General features: G+C 50.5%; 2 protein-coding genes across 4 annotated transcripts; one reads left to right on the top strand and one right to left on the bottom strand.

The window, feature by feature from the left end:
- The first annotated feature begins 882 nt into the window (after positions 1 to 882).
- On the top strand, positions 883 to 15,925 carry Wnk4 (WNK lysine deficient protein kinase 4). 3 transcript variants are annotated; one of them, XM_046446592.2, is made up of 19 exons: positions 883 to 1,606; positions 2,998 to 3,170; positions 4,089 to 4,309; positions 4,599 to 4,756; positions 5,323 to 5,411; positions 5,489 to 5,705; positions 7,373 to 7,637; positions 7,877 to 7,998; positions 8,226 to 8,284; positions 8,383 to 8,500; positions 8,758 to 8,874; positions 12,807 to 12,944; positions 13,515 to 13,569; positions 13,663 to 14,264; positions 14,344 to 14,404; positions 14,492 to 14,900; positions 14,987 to 15,075; positions 15,348 to 15,445; positions 15,553 to 15,925. In XM_046446592.2, exons 1-19 carry the CDS (start codon positions 992 to 994, stop codon positions 15,553 to 15,555), a joined length of 3,609 nt encoding a protein of 1,202 aa, XP_046302548.1. In that variant the 5' UTR covers positions 883 to 991; the 3' UTR covers positions 15,556 to 15,925. The 3 variants fall into 3 exon arrangements, with proteins under 3 accessions (XP_046302548.1, XP_046302546.1, XP_046302547.1); XM_046446590.2 differs by having other exon boundaries at positions 884 to 1,606; positions 14,987 to 15,186; XM_046446591.2 differs by having other exon boundaries at positions 884 to 1,606; positions 13,666 to 14,264; positions 14,987 to 15,186.
- A 692-nt stretch (positions 15,926 to 16,617) lies between these two features.
- LOC124094013 (cytochrome c oxidase assembly factor 3 homolog, mitochondrial) lies at positions 16,618 to 17,501 on the bottom strand. Its single transcript, XM_046446593.2, has 2 exons — positions 17,251 to 17,501; positions 16,618 to 16,984 (listed from the first exon to the last, which is right to left on the bottom strand). Exons 1-2 carry the CDS (start codon positions 17,462 to 17,464, stop codon positions 16,878 to 16,880), a joined length of 321 nt encoding a protein of 106 aa, XP_046302549.1. The 5' UTR covers positions 17,465 to 17,501; the 3' UTR covers positions 16,618 to 16,877.
- Positions 17,502 to 17,954: the final 453 nt, after the last annotated feature.

Genomic DNA, 17,954 nt, shown 5'->3' on the forward strand with positions numbered 1-17,954 from the left:
CTGTTGTGTGGGCTGTGTGGATTGCTGATGGAACACAGCTTGAGGAAAAACTGCCTGATCTCTGAAATGGAGTGGCATAATGGCTCCCTCTTCCCTCACCATCTCCCGCATGAAAATCCTGAACTACTCTGAAGCCCCTCCCTCCACTCATCTGGTCTGGGTGGGGTGGTTATGGCCAAGAGGAGCCAAGGGGGGTAAACCGGATGTGGACTTCGGTTTATTGGAGACTTTGGCAAACAGAAGGAGGAGGAAGGAGCCCATAGCAAAAACAGCCACTCTGGCCAGGACCAGGCTGCGGCCAAGGTGGGGTAGAGTGGATGAGTGATCAAGCCCTTGGTTTAGAGGAGGGCCTTGTCCTGGGTGCTCACACCCATCCTTGTGCATACCAGAAGGACAACAGAGTTGGAGAACCATACTTTTCCACTGACCTCTATGTTCGGCCTGGGGCTACTCCAGATGATTAGAACCGAGCAGTGTTTCCTTATCTGGGGTGTGCAGGCGGGTAGTGGCCTCCCCCAACCACCCCCCACACACTAGGGTCGGGCCCGGAGCCTTTCTCTGTTTGCTCCAGTGTCTTCCAAGCCCCCCCCCCCCCCCCCCCCCCCGCAAAACAGGTTTGCGCACGCAGTGCGGGAGAACACACTGCCGCCTTACACTCCACCCTTGCCAGATATTGAGGTAGAAGGCTAGTGCTCGGAGACCGCACGCAGAGGGGGTGCACTGGCAGCTGCTGAGGCTAGGAGGGATACTCCGCGGGTTCAGAGCCGCGGTGCGGTTCACTGCTGGGAGTGGACTGCCTTGGGGGGTAAGGTCGGGGGCGGGCGCTAGGCGGGGCCGGGCGCTAGGCGGGGCCGGGGGCGGGGCCGCGAGTAGGCAACCCGGGCTTGGGGCCCCTACAGTTCAGCCGGATAGCTGCGCACCCAGCTAGTCAGCCTGTCAGGCAGCCTCCCCTTGGTCGTCGGGCTTGGTCAGCGGCGCCCGGTCCTTCCCCATGCTGGCACCTCGGACCACGGAGAACGCGGTCCCCATGTCCCAGACCGAGGCTGACCTAGCTCTGCTGCCCCCGCCGTCTCTCTCCACTACGGGGCCACCCCGCATCGGGCCCCCTCCTCGCAGAGCACGCCGCTTCTCCGGGAAGGCTGAGCCCCGGCCTCGCTCTTCCCGTGTCACCCGCCGCAGCTCAGTCGACTTGGGTCTGCTGAGCTCTTGGTGCCAGCCAGCGACACCCGTTCCGGAACCTCCTGATCCTCCTGACTTTGCTCCTCCGGGCCCCTCGAGTAGCCCACCACCTTGCTTCAAAGAGCTCCCCGAGGGCACGCGGACCGGGGCAGCCCCTGTGAAGACTGTGGATTCAGTGCATCCCGAGTTTACGGGATCTGCAGGAGGCTCACGGTCTGGGGAGCCGCCGAGAGTCTCAGATGCTGCAGCCAGGGAGCGACAGCGGGAGCAAGAAGAAAAGGAGGACACAGAGACCCAGGCTGTGGCAACATCCCCAGACGGCCGATACCTCAAGTTTGACATTGAGATTGGACGTGGCTCCTTCAAGACAGTGTATCGAGGGCTAGACACTGACACCACGGTGGAGGTGGCCTGGTGTGAGCTGCAGGTGCGGCTGGGTGCCCCCTCTGTGGCACCTAGGGATGGGACCTTTTGGAGGTATTAGGATGGGAGACTGGGCAGACGGCATTAAGGGAAGGATGTATTTTTCCTGCTGAATGCCCAGAAATCCCTGCCCTTGCTGAGATATCTGGCTGACTGGCTGGACTCAGGAGAAATAGGCAGATAGTATATAGTAGCTCCCCAAGGGGCATGGACATTCTCATTTTAAAATCTCTCTGCAAATCCCTGACAGTTGGAAATTAGGATGGGAAATAGGATGGGGGCGCCAGTTCAGATCTGGGAGGGGACACCCTACCAATTTCCTTCCCTGAATACCCACAATCTTTCCCCATCGTTTCTCTGTAAGTCCTGAGACTTTCCGTTGTGACCCTGAGCCTTTTGCTCCCCCTTCTCCTCTGCTGAACAAAAGACTGGGATGCTAGAGATCAGGAGCTGGGTCAGGGTCCTCTCCTCTTCATCTCCAGAAGGATTTAGGGCAGTTTCCACAGAATGTTTCTTTCCCAGGCTGCTTCTGGAGTAGTGGGGAAGGCCTGAGAACAGGAAGCTCCAGCCTTGGCCTGAGTTTTAGTCCTGCTTCTCATCCCTCCGCCTACCTGGGTTCTTTCTTACCAGACCCAAAGGCTCTAAGCTCTTGGACTTCAGGAAGATGTTGGTTGGCAGAACTATCTTCCTATTGCTACTCTTCTGCATATGCATGGGGAGAACCCAGTTGACTCTGGTCAGAAGCTTCAGATTCAGATTGGGGGACAGAGCCTGGGGGAAGGTTCCCTTCACTTTGGCCCTGGCACTGGGCTCACCTCTTGCGCCTGCCAGTGCCGCGCCCCAGGCTCTAGGCCAGGCCAACAGAGGAGGCCAAACCCGGGTACGGGAGGGAGAGGAGAGGGGGGCGGGGCAGCCATGGTGGTGGTGGGGAAGGGCTCCTGGTGCCTGGTCTTGGAGTTTTTCATTCTCTATACGTCCCTCTGCAACCTCCGCCTTCTGTCTGAATCTAGCAGTTCCCAGTATCTGGGGCCAAACCCTTGACGGCCCCAATTCCCTGCCTGAGGTCCGCCTGCTGCCAGCCCCCGAGGCACCCCTCCCACCCCACGGCAGGCCCGGGAGGCCACAAAGGCGCTATTGAGCTCAGGGCTCCTGGACCGGGCTGCATAAAGGCGCTTGTGTCCAGCAGGGGGTCCAAGGGGCGGCCCCAGGCCTAGGATGGGTGTGTTCTTGGAGCAAACCTAAGGGACTGACAAGGAGTTTGGGTCTACAGTCCGTTGGGCTAACTATCCCATCATCCCGATCCCATCCATGGACTCCATCACCCTTTCCCCCTGCTCCACTCTAGGTGCCCCATCCTTCTCTGGGCCTAATGGGATCCCATTCGCTATTCCACAGACTCGGAAACTGTCTCGGGCTGAGCGGCAGCGCTTCTCCGAAGAGGTGGAGATGCTCAAGGGGCTGCAGCACCCCAACATCGTCCGTTTTTATGACTCCTGGAAATCGGTGCTGAGGGGCCAGGTTTGCATCGTGCTGGTCACAGAACTCATGACCTCGGGCACACTCAAGACGTGAGCTCTGGCAGGGGTGGGAGGGGAAGGGTGGAACATCTCCTCACTGTCTCCCCACTGCTTCCTGAACTTTCCCAGGTTGCACAAATTTTTTACATCCAGGTCCAAAACCAGGCTCACCGTCTCCCATCCAACCTACCTATGTTCCTGCCTGGATGAATAGCAATGTCCACCCAGGACTCCAGTCAAAATCTTAGGTGTCTTCCCAGACATCTCACTCTCTGCTACATCCTCACCTTCATCAGTACAGTCTCCAAGTTCCTCCTCAGTATCTCCACACTGGGCTTTTCCCACCCCATCCTTCCCTGCAGCAGTATCCTAAAGGGCCTCACTTGGCTCTGCCCTCCCTCTGAGCTTTCCTAACTTCCTGCAACCTGGAGGATCTTTCCTAGGTTTCCCATGTCCCTGGGGGTAATGTCCATACTGGCTAACCCATTTCCAAAATCCTTAGGATTCAGCCTCCTCTGCTTTCAGCCAAAGATCCAGACTTCCAGAATTCTCAGGAACTCCTCCCACCCTCCCCTGTCACTTGCTTTGTCCCTTCCTTTGAGGGCAGTGTCCTCTCTGCCTGGAAAGTCTCCATCCCTTACCCTTTTCACACTTGAACTTCCTCTCCTGCAAGATACAAAAGTTTTTCCTCTGTGAAGCTTTCCCCCATGCTTGGGACAGTTAGTCATCCCTTCCCACAAACACTTTGGCTGTGGCCCTATCTATTTATCATCAGACCCATTTTGTAATCTCATGGCTATCTACCACACCCAACTTAGTTTCTCCCAGGGACCTAGTGTGGAGCTAAGCTAGAAAAAGGCTGGTAGAAGGTGCAGAGGCAAGGGTGGGATGAAGGCGAACTTCTCAGTGGGAGCCCTTCCCCTGCTTACTTTTCCTGCACCACGGCCCTGGTTATGCACCCTTTCCCAGGTACCTGAGAAGGTTCCGCGAAATGAAACCAAGAGTCCTTCAGCGCTGGAGCCGCCAAATTCTCCGGGGGCTTCATTTTCTACACTCCCGGGTCCCCCCTATACTGCACCGCGATCTCAAGTGTGACAACGTCTTCATCACAGGCCCTACAGGCTCTGTCAAAATCGGGGACCTGGGCCTGGCCACGCTCAAGCGCGCCTCCTTCGCCAAAAGCGTCATTGGTGCGTCCTTCCAGGCGGGTCCTTGCCATTAATATCTCCCCCACGTCAGAAAAGAAATGGGATCTTCCCTTCCCTAGCAGAGCTTTAGAGATACACGAATTAGGAACCCACCGGGGAATTGGGGAGACCTATGGCATCCCTCCCACACACATTATAGGCAAGGGTTGGTCACTTGCATTTCAGAACTCCTGGGTTTGCCCCTGCACTTCCTAGCCCATGATATGCCCATGTGGAGGGATGAGGTCAGAAGGAAGATTTGGCAGCCTGATCCTTGTTGTGGATCCTGCAGGGACCCCGGAATTCATGGCCCCCGAGATGTACGAGGAAAAGTACGATGAGGCAGTGGATGTGTACGCGTTTGGCATGTGCATGCTGGAGATGGCTACCTCAGAGTATCCCTATTCAGAGTGCCAAAATGCTGCGCAAATCTACCGCAAGGTCACTTCGGTGAGAGGGGTGCGGCTAGGGGAGAAGGGATTCCAGATTCCCCTCTCATTTTCCTGCCCCAGCTAGCCCGTGGTCAATGCCCTTTCCCTTCCCAAAGAAAAAGATACCTTAGTAAACACTTAAGGATATTGAATGTACAATGCCTCCCCCAATCCCCGCAAGCTAATAATATTAATAATATATCTAGAAATTTACAAAGGATTTCATATCCATTCTCTCATCCAGTCTTTCTAGCTACTCCGCAAGTTGAGGGAGGCAAATGTTCTATCCTGCATGTTACAAATAAAACAGTCAGTCTTGTTCAAGGTCACACTGTTAATAATGGAGGAACTTTTATTTTTTTTCCTGGAGCTGGGGATTGAACCCAGGGTCTAGTGCTTGATTTGCTGAGCTACACCCCCAGCCCTAAGGACTAGGATTGGAATTAAAATCTTTAAGTAGTAGTTGCCAAGCTTTGGTGAATGCCTGCACTGCTGCCTGCACTGGAGCGGGGTGTGTGTTGGGGGGTGTCTAGCAGAAAGCTGAGGTGTGAAGGACCAGAGACGTCAAACAACCCCTTCTCCTAGGGTACAAAACCAAACAGCTTCTACAAAGTGAAGATGCCCGAGGTGAAGGAGATCATTGAAGGCTGCATTCGTACTGATAAGAATGAGAGGTGGGGTACCGGGCACAGCTGGGTGGGAAAGAGGTGCAAACACTGTCCGGCTCCGCTCACCGCCGAACCACTCACAGGTTCACCATCCAGGATCTCCTGGCCCACGCCTTCTTCCGTGAGGAGCGCGGTGTGCACGTGGAGCTGGCGGAGGAGGACGACGGCGAGAAACCCGGGCTCAAGCTCTGGTTGCGTATGGAGGGCGCGCGACGCGGGGGGCGCCCGCGGGACAACCAGGCCATTGAGTTCCTTTTCCAGTTGGGCCGGGACGCGGCAGAGGAGGTGGCACAGGAGATGGTGAGCGGAGATCAGACTGTGCTGTGGCTGAGCGTGTAAAGGGCGGGTTGGCATTGACCAGAGGGACCCTGAAGCGGAAGGAGGTGGTCTCTCCCCACTTTTGTGGCATCTCCTACAGGTGTCTCCCTGCCTCTCCTGTCCTAATGAACTTGCAAACACATTCAGTGTTTCTTTCCAGAAAAAGCCTGGATCCTCTAATTCCCCTGCTTTAGCTCCTGCAGATGTGTTTATCTTGGAATGCCCTTTACCTGTTTTTCCTTTCCACCCTTCCCCTCCCCCATGCTTTTCTTCTTCTTCTTCTTCTTTTCCACCCTCCTTCTTTCTCTATACGCAGAACCCTCGGTTTCACTAAGGCTTCCCCTCTAGAATCAAAATTAAAAGCTTCTTTCCATGGCAGGGCATCCTTGAGTAGCCCTCAAGCCGTGGGTCTAGTTGTATGGATACATTCTGGTCTTTCTCCTCCATTAGATTATCAACTCCTTGAGGACAGAGACTGTTTCCCCCCGCCCCCATCCATGACAGTGTTTGGCATGTGGTAGCCTACATTCCTACATGGTTTAAAGAACTTTAAAATGCATTTGATCATTGCTACCAATCCTGCAGGAAGAGTAATTTTATCCTAACTTATTGATGAGGAAACGGAAGTTTAAAGAGGTTGAATATCTTGTCCAAGAGGCCAAGTAAGTGGCAAATCTGGATTTAAACTCAAGTAGTTTAAATTTGCAGTCAGATCACCTGTATTTACCACCTCTACTCACCCAACAAATTTCACAGTTGATATTAATGAGGAGGAAAGAAGAGGGATGAATAGATGCTGGTGGAAGAGGGTGTGTGTGAATAAATGGAGGTTGAAGATGCCAGGGCAGAAACATGGGAGAGATTTAGGAAGGCCTGAGTAGGGGAAAGGGAGAGAGGATGGGATATTCAATAGAGAAATGGCAGTTGCTAAGGTGAGGATCATTGAAGGTGGGTGAAGAACCTGAGACAGTTTGAATGTGGCATAACAGCAGCTCTTCACAGCACAGCCCAATATGATCTGACATCAAACCCTACTTGAGTATGTACAAGGGATTCTTGACTTTGGCATTACTGACATTTTTCTGTTGTTCTGTGCATTGTAGGATGTTGAAAGAATCCCTGGCTTCTACTTACTAAGTGCAGTAGCATCTACACTGTAGTTGTGATGATTAAAAATGTTTTGCAGCTGGGCATTGTGGCACATGCCTATAATCCCAATGATTGGATAGGTTAAGGCTAGGAGATCATAAGTTTGAGGCCAGCCTCAGCAATTTAGCAAGACCCGATCTCAAAATGAAAAGTAAAAAGGGCTGGGGGTGTGGCTCAGTGGCAAAGTGCTCCTGGGTTCAATCCTCAGTACAAAAAAAAAAAAAAAAGACTCTAGATTTTGTCAAGCTCTCTCCCTATTAAGAGCCACTGACTTACATGAACTGGTCACTGACTGAATTTTTTTTTTCTCTAAAATGGGCTGATAAGACCTATCTCACAATGTTATTGGAAGGACTTAATGATGACAATGTTAAGGAGTTGCCAATTAATGGACATAGTGACTAATCAATAAATGGTTCTCTTCCTCCCTTATCCTCAAGATGTCCCACTGGATCTTTGAGGGGGATCCCACACTGTCTTCCTCATTCTTCCAATTCCAGGTAGCCCTGGGGTTGGTTTGTGAAGCTGATTACCAGCCAGTGGCCCGTGCGGTACGTGAACGGGTTGCTGCCATCCAGCGAAAGCGTGAGAAGCTTCGAAAAGCTAGGGAGTTGGAAGCCCTCCCACCAGAGCCAGGACCTCTGCCAGCAACTGTTCCCATGGCTCCTGGTCCCTCAGTTACCTTCCCCCTAGAACCTGAGGAGCCAGAGGCAGACCAGCACCAGTCTTTCCTCTTCCGCCATGCCAGCTACTCATCTACCACTTGTAAGTCATGTCTGATGGTGGACCTAGGTCAACTCTGGCTCTCTGCACCCCACCTACAAGTCCAACCCAGAAGCACTGTCACTCATCCTGCCTTCCACCCCAGCCATGAAGCTCCCTCTGGGAAAGAACTCTCCACAGCTCCCTTTTTGCACTAGACCCCTGTGCTCAGACAGGGCCTCTTCTCTGCCACTACTTCCCTTTATTTTTTTGATTCCCTCCCTCCCTCCCTCCCTCACTAGCGGATTGTGAGACTGATGGCTACCTCAGCTCCTCTGGCTTCCTGGATGCCTCAGACCCTGCCCTTCAGCCCCCTGGGGGGGTGCCATCCAGCCCCGATGAGTCCCATCTCTGCCTACCCTCGGTGAGAAGGGATTACATGGGGGCTCCCAGCCATTCCAAGTCTATGATCTATCTCTCTCCTTGAAAGCCCAACCCCCTAACCTGTCCCCATGTCCTGGAAATTCACTACTTTTGTCCTTACCTTCCCCAATTCCCTATCCCTACTATCCTCCCAACATCCTTGCTGTGGTCTCTCTGGATCTCAATAGTTATCTTCCCCTGACTTCATGAACCCTTATCCTATTTCAGGCTTTTGCCTTGTCCATTCCACGTTCTGGCCCTGGCAGTGAGTTTTCTCCTGGGGACAGGTATGTTTTGGAATGAGTTGGGGTGCCAGGATGAGATATTTGGAACTCTGGGGTCCCGTTGTCTACACAGACTCTTCCATCTCCCTTCCCTTTTCTAGCTATGCCTCAGATGCAGCATCAGGCCTCAGCGACATAGGAGAAGGGATGGGACAGATGAGGAGACCTCCAGGGAAGAATCTCCGGCGTAGACCCCGATCCCGGCTAAGGGTCACTAGTGTAAGAAAGAACATGGAGAATGACCTACAGGGCTAGGAGGGCACTTTCAGTGGATGGGGAAGGTCAGCCAAGAAAGCAGAATAATGTAAAGGACTAGCCATGAAGCAACTAGTCTAGTTTCTAATACTAGACTTTGGGGGTAGAGTCTACTTCTCTCCAAGTCCAGTCTGGCACTGTCATTTGGCTGGAGTAGAGTAGGAACACATGATGAAGACAGAGGCACTGACCACGTCCCTCTCCTGACTTTGACTCTGAAGGTCTCAGACCAGAATGACAGAGTGGTCGAGTGCCAGCTACAGACTCACAACAGCAAGATGGTGACTTTCCGATTTGATCTGGATGGGGACAGCCCAGAAGAAATTGCAGCTGCCATGGTGAGGGGGGTGAGAGAGATAAGGACAGAGTGTATGCATCTGGGAAAAAAAGAGTCTCCCTCCTGATGTGTATTGGTGCTGAAACGCCTGATCCCACAGCAAGGGGAATGAATATAAAACCCTGCTTAGCATTGAGCACAGTGACTCTGAAGACATCTCAGCATTTGTTTGGGGGAAGATTTCTGTTTATCTGGTCAGGATTGGCTCCTCAGCTGGAGCTATTTGGGACTGGGTGTACACAAGTGCTGCATGTGAACTGCATGCTAGACGTGATACTGTGGCTGTAAGAAAAGCATGGGTGGGCAGCAGTGGAACAAGTGGGGCTTACCCAAGGTCTTGAAAGATAAATAAGAAAGGAAAGGAGGGTATGCCTAGCTGGAGGTGCAGCATAAGCAAAGGCATTCCAAGTAGGGAGTCACTTGGAGTATGGGACTGTGAGGACATCATGAGGCAACTACTGTCACTGGAAGTAAATGCTATAAGAAAATTGTGGGATGTAGAGGTGGGTTTGGAGTGGGCACAGATTATAGATGGTCATAAGAGTTAGGCAGGGTGTAATACAGTAAGAGAAGGTTTTGAAGAATGAAGACCATTCTGCCATAGAATATGGGAGGGGACTACAGGTAGAGAATCCAGCTAGAAGGTAAACACAAGAAGCCAGATGTGGCTGGGTGTGGTGGCACATGCCTAAATCCCAGTGACTCAGGAGGCTGAGGCAAGAGGATTGCAAATTTCAGGTCAGCCTCAGCAATTTAGTGAGTCCTTGTCTCAAAAAATAAAAAGGGTCGGGGTCATGGCTCAGCAATAGAAAGCTCCTGGGTTCAACCCCCAGTGCAAAAGAAAAGAAAAGAAAAGCTAGATGTGGATGAAGAAGAAGGTGGATTATAGAGATAGGAAAAGAAGGGGTAAATCTGAGGGTTGTTTCAGGAAATTAGTAACCTGTTGATATAGTACAGTGAAGGTAATAGATGCCCAATAAATATTTGCTGAGTTGATATGATAGAGAGTTAGGGAGGGGTGATGTCAAGGACGACTTGTAGCTTGGCAGAACTAAGAGGAGCAGGCCACCCAGAGAGAAAGAGAGAGAGAGAGAGAGAGAGAGAGTTAAAAGCAGGCTTTTAAGGGGCTATATTGAGCTTGAGTGACAGCCAAGACAAGATCCTCCATAGCAACAGAATATGGGTTGGACTTTCTCCTGGGGACAGGTATGCTTTGGAATGAGAGGTGGGTTTAGAAGTCATCAGTACAAAGTTGAGATTGAAGAGAGATGGGCCTGCAAAGTCAGAGACATATAGGACTTGAGTGCATCTCAGTGGATACCACCTGTTCTAGAAGGGTGAAACTAAGTTATTAAAGGGCATAGAGATGGAGCCAAAGAGGTAGGAAGATGTTAGTAAAAACTGAGTGAGGAGAGTTTCTAGTGATGTAGGGTGAAGGCTGAGGCAAGACCACACTAGCTTTTTTTAGGAGAAGGTCTTTGTGGGAGACTATTTTCAATAGAATAGAGTAGGTAGACACAAGCTTCTGGGATGTTGCAGTGAAGGCATTAAGAGAAATGTCAGGCTTCAGAAACTATAAATCATCTTCATCATGTCATTCACCTGTGTCTAGGACAAAGAAAAATGTCACCCTGTACACAAGTCTGTCTTCTTCCATCAGGCCACTTAACCCTTCTAGAGTCTTCCCTCCAGCCACTACTGATTTCTTTTTCTTTTTCTGTACTACCAGGGTAAATCCAGGGACTCTGTACCACTGAGCTATACCCCCAGCCCTTTTTTGAAATTTTGAGACAGGGTCTTGCTAAGTTGCCCAGGCTGGCCTCAAACTTGCATTCTTTTTGCCTCAGTCTTTTGAGTAACTGGGATTACAGGCATGTACCACTATGCACAGCAAACCACACTGGTTTTTGAGTGGTCCTCTAAAGAAGCTGGGTGCCTTCTTGCCTCTGCTCCATCTGCTCAGGTATCTGTCACTGTTACAGCCTTCTCTACTAGGCTCTCATGCCCACTCAGACCACATGCAACTAAAGTGACCTTGCCCCTGAACTCAAGGTCAATCCCCCTCTATTTTCTTCTTACCAATTCTCCTGAGACTTGGATCTGATCTTGTTGCTTTTCACCCCAAAATCTTTAGTGGCTGCTTTGGTTGTAGAGTAAGGTCCAAATGACAAAGCATGGCCTTTAACATCTACAGCTTGCTCAGCTATGCTTGAGTCCTCACTATTTGAAGAATGTGCCATGCTTATGCCTCAAAGCTGTTTTACTGTTCTCTGCCTAAACTGCGGAACAGATGAAAGGGTGGGCTTTTCCCCCTGTTCCCTCCAAGTTCCCACCCTGGGCACTGGGGATTGAACCCAGGGTATTCTACCACTGAGCTACACCCTAGTCTTTTTATTTTTTATTTTGAGACAAGGACTCACCAAGTTGCCTAGACTAGCCTCAAATTTGCAATTTTTCTGCCTCAGCCTCCTGAGTTGCTGGTATTACAGGTGTGTGCCTCCATGCCTGGCAAAGGGTGGGCTTTTGTGTAAATACTTCAGTGTAAATTTCAGCTCTGTTGAAATTTGGTGAACTTGGGCAAGTTTTTTTTTTTTTTCTCTTTCTCTCCCTCTCCCTCTCTCTCTCTCTAACCTAGGACCTCGTGCATGCTAGGCAAGTGCTCTACCACTGAGTTAACATCACCAGTCCCTTGGGCAAGTTTCTTTACCTCTCTGAATCTCATTTGCTTATCAGGTTGTAATATTCATTTTGCAAAGATGTTCTGATATGATATGGTATAATGCACGAGAAGTGGCCACTTATGGTAGGTGCTCAAAAAATGGTTGCTTTTCTTACTCCAACAAAGTAAGGTTCAGCTCCAAAGACTTACTCCGTAAAGTTGTCCCAGGTTCTCCCATTCCCAGGGTTGTGTGACCTGTCCCCTCATGGGAATAACATTTGGAGGAGGGTGATAAATAACAGACTTTTGGCATTTTTAAAAAAAAAATATTTTTTTTAGTTGTCAGTGGACTTTATTTATTTATATGTGGTGCTGAGAATTGAACCCAATGCCTCACACATGTTAGACAAGGGCTCTACCACTGAGCCCCAGCCCCAGCCCTAGCATCTTTTTATTGTGGTAAAAAAATACAACATAAAATTTACAATTTTAACCATTTTTAAGTGTACAGTTCAGTAATGTTTGGTATGTTCACTTTGTTGTGGAACATCCATGAAACAGCTCTCCTTAGCCGCAGGGTAGTATTTCTATCTGTCCTTATCTAAGAAAGGCTCATAAGCAGCTTACCTATGAGCACCTTACCAATGAGGCTAACTTGCAGTAGCCTTTGTGTTTGTTTGTCCCCTCCACTAGATTTTGGGCTCACGATTAGGACCTTGCTTCATGTTTCCATGTATTACATGGTACCTAGTACAATGCATGTCATGTAGTAGGTACTAAATATGTGTGGAGTTGAATGTGATATTTACTGTCTATTGCCTTATTTCCTATTTCACTTTGTCATGTGTGTGTATGTAAGCCTGTGTGGTATAGTTTATAAATCCTAAGCGGGCAGGAGTTATGTCCAAAAGCATGCCAGGCAACAGAAGAAAGAACTCAGATTCTAGTTAGTAGACCTGGGTTCAAATCCTATGACAGCCTGAATTCAACCTGTTTGAGCACTGGTTATCTTTACTCTTAACTGAGGAAGTTAATACAGACCTCAGAAAGTTATTGGTGTTAAATGTGATAATATATGTAAGGCATCTTGTATATACAGTACATGCATCCTTTGAGTGTTAGTCTGTCACATAATAGATATTGGTAAATACTTGTTTTAGGTTGGTGGTTGGCAGAAATGGCACTGCGAATGGTTGGTTTTTAAAGAGCAAGAGCAAGGGCCAGGGATGAGTGAGATAACTGAGTATCCTTCCTATCCTATTAACCCTTGTTAGGTGTATAATGAGTTCATTTTGCCTTCGGAGAGAGATGGATTCCTGAGCCGGATTCGGGAGATTATCCAGCGAGTAGAGACCCTGTTGAAGAGAGATAATGGCCCCTCTGAGTCTGCTGAAGATGCACTAAGCCCCCAGGTCAGGCCCTTCTGGACATCTCCAGGAAGAATGGATTTTCTGCCAGAGCTCACTACTCTTTCCTCCACAGTCCCCTTGGATTAACTTCTCTTTACCTCTGGGACCTTGAAACAGTGGCTCTTACCCCATTTGAGAATATGATGAAAGCCATGGACTCGTTAAAAAAAAAAAAAGTGTTGAATGCATACTTTTCTTTTAGCTCATTATTTTGAAATAATTTCAGACTTTCAAAGTTGCAAGAATTACTCAGAGAATTTGCAATTTGCCAATTTTTTGTTTCATGACATCAGCATTATCATTCTTTCTTCCTCTCTCCCCTCCCTGTTTGTATGTATGTGTACGTACATATAAATATACATAATTTTCTTCTGAGCCACTTGAAAGTAAGTTACAGACCTCATGCCCCTTTACCCCTAAATATTTCAGCACATACTTTTGAATCCCTTGAAACTCATGTCTGGACTCTAGAGGCTCATGGATCCTTGCTTAAAAATCCCAGTCTGAAACCTTCCATCTAAGACTCAGCTTTCCCCACTGTGACTGTGCCACCACACCTTTTTTTCCCCTTAGGAGGAGCCACCACCACTGCCTGCCCTCTCAGGCCCCTTCCCAGACCCATCCATTGGTATGTACTGTGTATCCCACTCTTAGGGTTGCTTCTGGGAAGGACATAGGGCATGGGGGACTAGAATCTCAACACTTACTTCTCCCCACCCAGCAGAGCCCCAGTGCAGCACCTTCCCAGAACAGAGAAGCTGGGCAACCTTCTCCACTTCTCCTGGAACACCCTTTTCTCCTGGAACACCCTTGTCTCCTGGAAACCCATTTTCCCCTGGAACCCCCATCCTTCCAAGTCCCATTTTTCCCATCATTTCCCCCCTGTGTCATCCTAGCCCTTTCCCACTCTCCCAGGTCTCCTCAAATCCCACTCTACACCCCCCCAGCTCTCCACTTCCATTCTCCTCCAGTGCATCCCAGTTTCCAATTCCATCCTCTCCATTTCCTCTGAGTTCTCTCCCTACCAGTTCTCCACCCCCATTCTCTCCTAGTTGTTCCCAGCTCACTCTTAATCCTCCTTCTTTTCCTCTCTGCCCCTCCCCTTCTCCCCTCCCCTCCACTACAGCAGCCCCTCTCCTCTCTCTGGCTAGTGCCTTCTCTCTGGCTGTGATGACTGTGGCCCAGTCCCTGCTGTCCCCCTCCCCGGGGCTCCTTTCCCAGTCTCCTCCAGCCCCTCCTGATCCACTGCCTAGCCTGTCCACTGCCCTTGTTCCTTGTGACCAGGAGAGCCTTTCACCTCAAGCAGCCGAGATGGAGAGTGAGGTAAGTAGGAAATCAAGAGGGATGATTAGGGGGTCTCCATTCTGGATCATTTCCCTCCTCATGAACCCACACTTTGTAGGCCTCCCCAAATCCTGCTTGGCCACTCCTGGGTGAAGCCAGACTGGCACCCATCTCTGAAGGTGAGGCCTCTGCCTGCCCATTATTCCCAATCTGCTTTATATCCTACCAGATTTCTCTCTCTTCATTCTCTCCTTGTCTTCCTGCAGAGGGAAAGCCACAGCTTGTTGGGCGTTTCCATGTGACTTCATCTAAGGAACCAACGGAACCTCTTTCCTTGCAACCAACATCCCCAACTCTCTCCAGTTCTGTAAAGCTTCCAACTCCTCAGCTGACCTCAGAGAGTTCAGACACAGAGGATGGTGCTGGAAGTGGGCCAGAGACCAGGGAGGCTCTGGCTGAGAGTGACAGGGCAACTGAGGGTCTGGGGGATGGAGTTGAGGAGGAAGGGGATGATGGGAAGGAACCCCGAGTTGGGGGCAGCCCCCCACCCCTGATCCATCCCAGCCCAGTGTGGATGAACTACTCCTACAGCAGCCTGTGTCTAAGCAGTGAGGAGTCAGAAAGCAGTGGGGAAGATGAGGAATTCTGGGCTGAGCTGCAGAATCTTCGGCAGAAGTGAGTCTGGGGAGGATGGTGGAGCAACAGGTGAACTTGGAGGAACAACATGGGAGAGCTCTCTCATGCCCTTGGTACATCCTCAGGCACTTGTCAGAGGTGGAAACATTACAGACACTACAGAAAAAGGAAATTGAGGACTTGTACAGCCGACTTGGGAAGCAGCCCCCACCTGGTATTGTGGCCCCCGCAGCTATGCTGTCCAGTCGCCAGCGTCGCCTTTCCAAGGGCAGTTTCCCTACCTCGCGCCGCAACAGTCTGCAGCGCTCAGAGCCCCCAGGCCCTGGTGAGACTGCAGCTGCACAGTTTCCATCTTTCCCAAGACCCCTTCCTTATCAATTCAGTTTTCTTGTAGGCCCTGGGGTCTGCCTCTTGAGGGGACTAGCTTCCCTCTTCTCACTGGCCCTTCCCTCACTTAGTGCTCTCTCTCCCCCATCCTGCTCCCAGGCATCATGCGAAGGAACTCCCTAAGTGGCAGCAGCACCGGCTCTCAGGAGCAGCGGGCAAGCAAAGGGGTGACATTCGCCGGGGAAGTTAGCAGGATGGTGAGGGTGGGCCCAAGGGAGGGAGAGCCCAGGGAATGGTAATTGGCAGCACTTTTGCCTTCTTCTCACCTTCAAGTTTTCTTCAGTGCTTTTTTTTTTCCTTCCAGTGAATTCAGAACAGAAGCCATTTGTCTCCCCCCACACCATGGCCCAACATGGTGCTTGTGCTCTCTGAACCTGATGCTTTTCTGACCAACTCAACTCGGCAAGAAAGACTCCAGTACTGAGGGGCAAACAGCCAGGGTGGCACGGAGAATGCAGTTGTTTTTTATGAGTCAAACATGGCAACTGTTTGCTTTGTGGAGGTGTCAGTTCTACAGCTACCATCTTCATTTCCAACCCCTCCCCAGCCAAAGGCCAACCACTAAGCAATCCCACACAAGCTCGGATGCTTCTAGAGGGCTCACTCCCAGATGGAAGAGTGTAGGCGGTGTGCTCATATCAGAATTAGTGGCAGCCAATAAAAAATGCTGGAAATAAGGACCGAATCTCTGTTATGTTTTAGAACTGGGGGCAAAATCTTGTGCACTGAGTCAGGGGAGGATTTAAAGGGACTCTCTTTCACAATAGGAGGCAGGGTGGAAGCTGCCGAGCAGGCTTCCTGCCACAGAGGTCATGAGGAAATTGCAAGGTCAGTGATCCACTAGACTAAGCTAACATCCCCTTCAGATCCCACCCTAAGCCTGTAAAGGCCAGTACCAGTGAAAGTTAAAAGACAAGGCTTGTTTTTTGTTTTTGTCTCACATCCTTCATCCATTTACCTAAGGATAAGAAAAGGCAGTAAAGTTTGAGTTTGAGTAAGTTTGTTCTTGAGGGTATAGGGCAGAAGAGTGACCTTCCTTCCTCTAAGACCTGGTTCAGTCTCAAACAGCCCAATGATCTCTCCCTTAAATCAGGCGGAAAGATCTCACAGAAAAAGTGATTCTAGTTAAACATTTACAGCTCCCTGAGGCAATGCCACTGTGGTAACTGCTGCCCATGGAGCTTTCCAGCATTAAGTACCATGCATCTCTCAGCCCCCCACCCCAGCATAGCTCCAGGAGAAATGACTCAGTTTATTATTCTTAACTTGACCTTACCTTTTCCACTTTAGGTTCTAACACTGCACAGAAGTGCCACCCCCACCCCAAACGATTGGGCCTCTGGAAAGTGAAGGAGGCTAAACCACAAAGAAAGTTTGAGAAAAGCCAATGTTGCATATGCTCAAGCAAGGAAAAAAACAAAAAGGAGTTACTGTACACAGTGCATAGGAAACAGACAAGATTCCATTGAGAGTGGCCAAATGCATAGTCTCTTGGGTTCAATCATGATCCAAAGTCAGTAAGTAGGCCAGTGAGGCTGTGAGCAGGCAATTTCTACAGGATCATGGGGTATCATCCATCTTGTGAAGGGGCTCCACCAGATTGAAGATAGATAACGCCCGTCCGTCCATTCAGGGTCCTGATGCCCTCGCAAGAGCTCGGGCTCTGGCAGCTTTAGCCTCGTCTTCCAGCTCATCAAGGAAACGCTCCTGGGACACTGAGTAGAAGGTGTATCCATCTAGAGAGGTGGGTTCAGGAAATTACTTGGAATATAGATTTTCCCTTCTCCTATCACCCTTTATTCTCCCAAATCAGTGATTCCAGAATCTCACACTGCTCTTTTTGAACCCTGACCTCAACAACTCCCTCATCATTCCCAAATCACATTAAAAGAGAACCTTAAAAATAGAACAGCTGGTATTAACCCTATTTCACCCAAACATTAAATGCTTGGTTCAGTCCTCCCACACGCTTCTGTTCCCCTGCCCTTATCAGGACGGATACAAATAGCTAACACCACGGCCCCGATGCCCAGGCCGGTCACGATGTTCCGGGTCCGCCGCTGTGGCAGCGTTTTCTGCCACTGGGCAAGCTGCACCTGCTGCATGAACTGCAGTTGCGCGGGAGTCAGTTTTTCCCGGGTCGGGTCAATGCGCTGAGCAAAAGGAGCCTTTCCGTTCTTGGCATCGACAGGGTCACCAGCACCCGGCGCCGCCATGTTGCCGCTCCGCCCTTCGCAGTGCCGGGATGCGGGGCTCGCTGGGAAAGTAGTCCTTGCCCACCGCCAGGAACGCTGGGAGTTGTAGTCCTTATTCACTTTCCCGGGGAGAGCCGAGGCTTTGGGCCTTAGGGCGAAGGCCCGGAATGGCGGGAAGGGGCTGTGCTTTCTGATTGGCTGAGGGTCCCGCGGCCGGCCGTTGGAGCGGGGAAAAACTGTGGAGAGCTCGAGGCTGTGGTGGGAATTGGGTTTTCCTCAGACTTGAGGCGGGGACAGACACATTGGAAGGGGACGAGGAACTCAGGGTGTGGCTGAAGGCTTCTGAGAGAAGCTAAGGGGGAGAATTTATGGATCCAGTGAACTGTCCCAGGGCCCCCAAAGGCTTCTGAATATGGACGGACCTATGAGGCCAAGATTGACCTCCCTCGGTGACTTTCAGTTTGGGGCTGTTGCCACAGAAACTATTGAAGACGCCCTGCTTCACTTGGCC

Source organism: Marmota monax, unplaced genomic scaffold, assembly GCF_021218885.2.
Source record: "Marmota monax isolate L192 unplaced genomic scaffold, Marmota_monax_Labrador192_F-V1.1 WCK01_AAM20220418_F8-fsc00346, whole genome shotgun sequence".
Lineage (NCBI taxonomy): Eukaryota > Metazoa > Chordata > Mammalia > Rodentia > Sciuridae > Marmota > Marmota monax.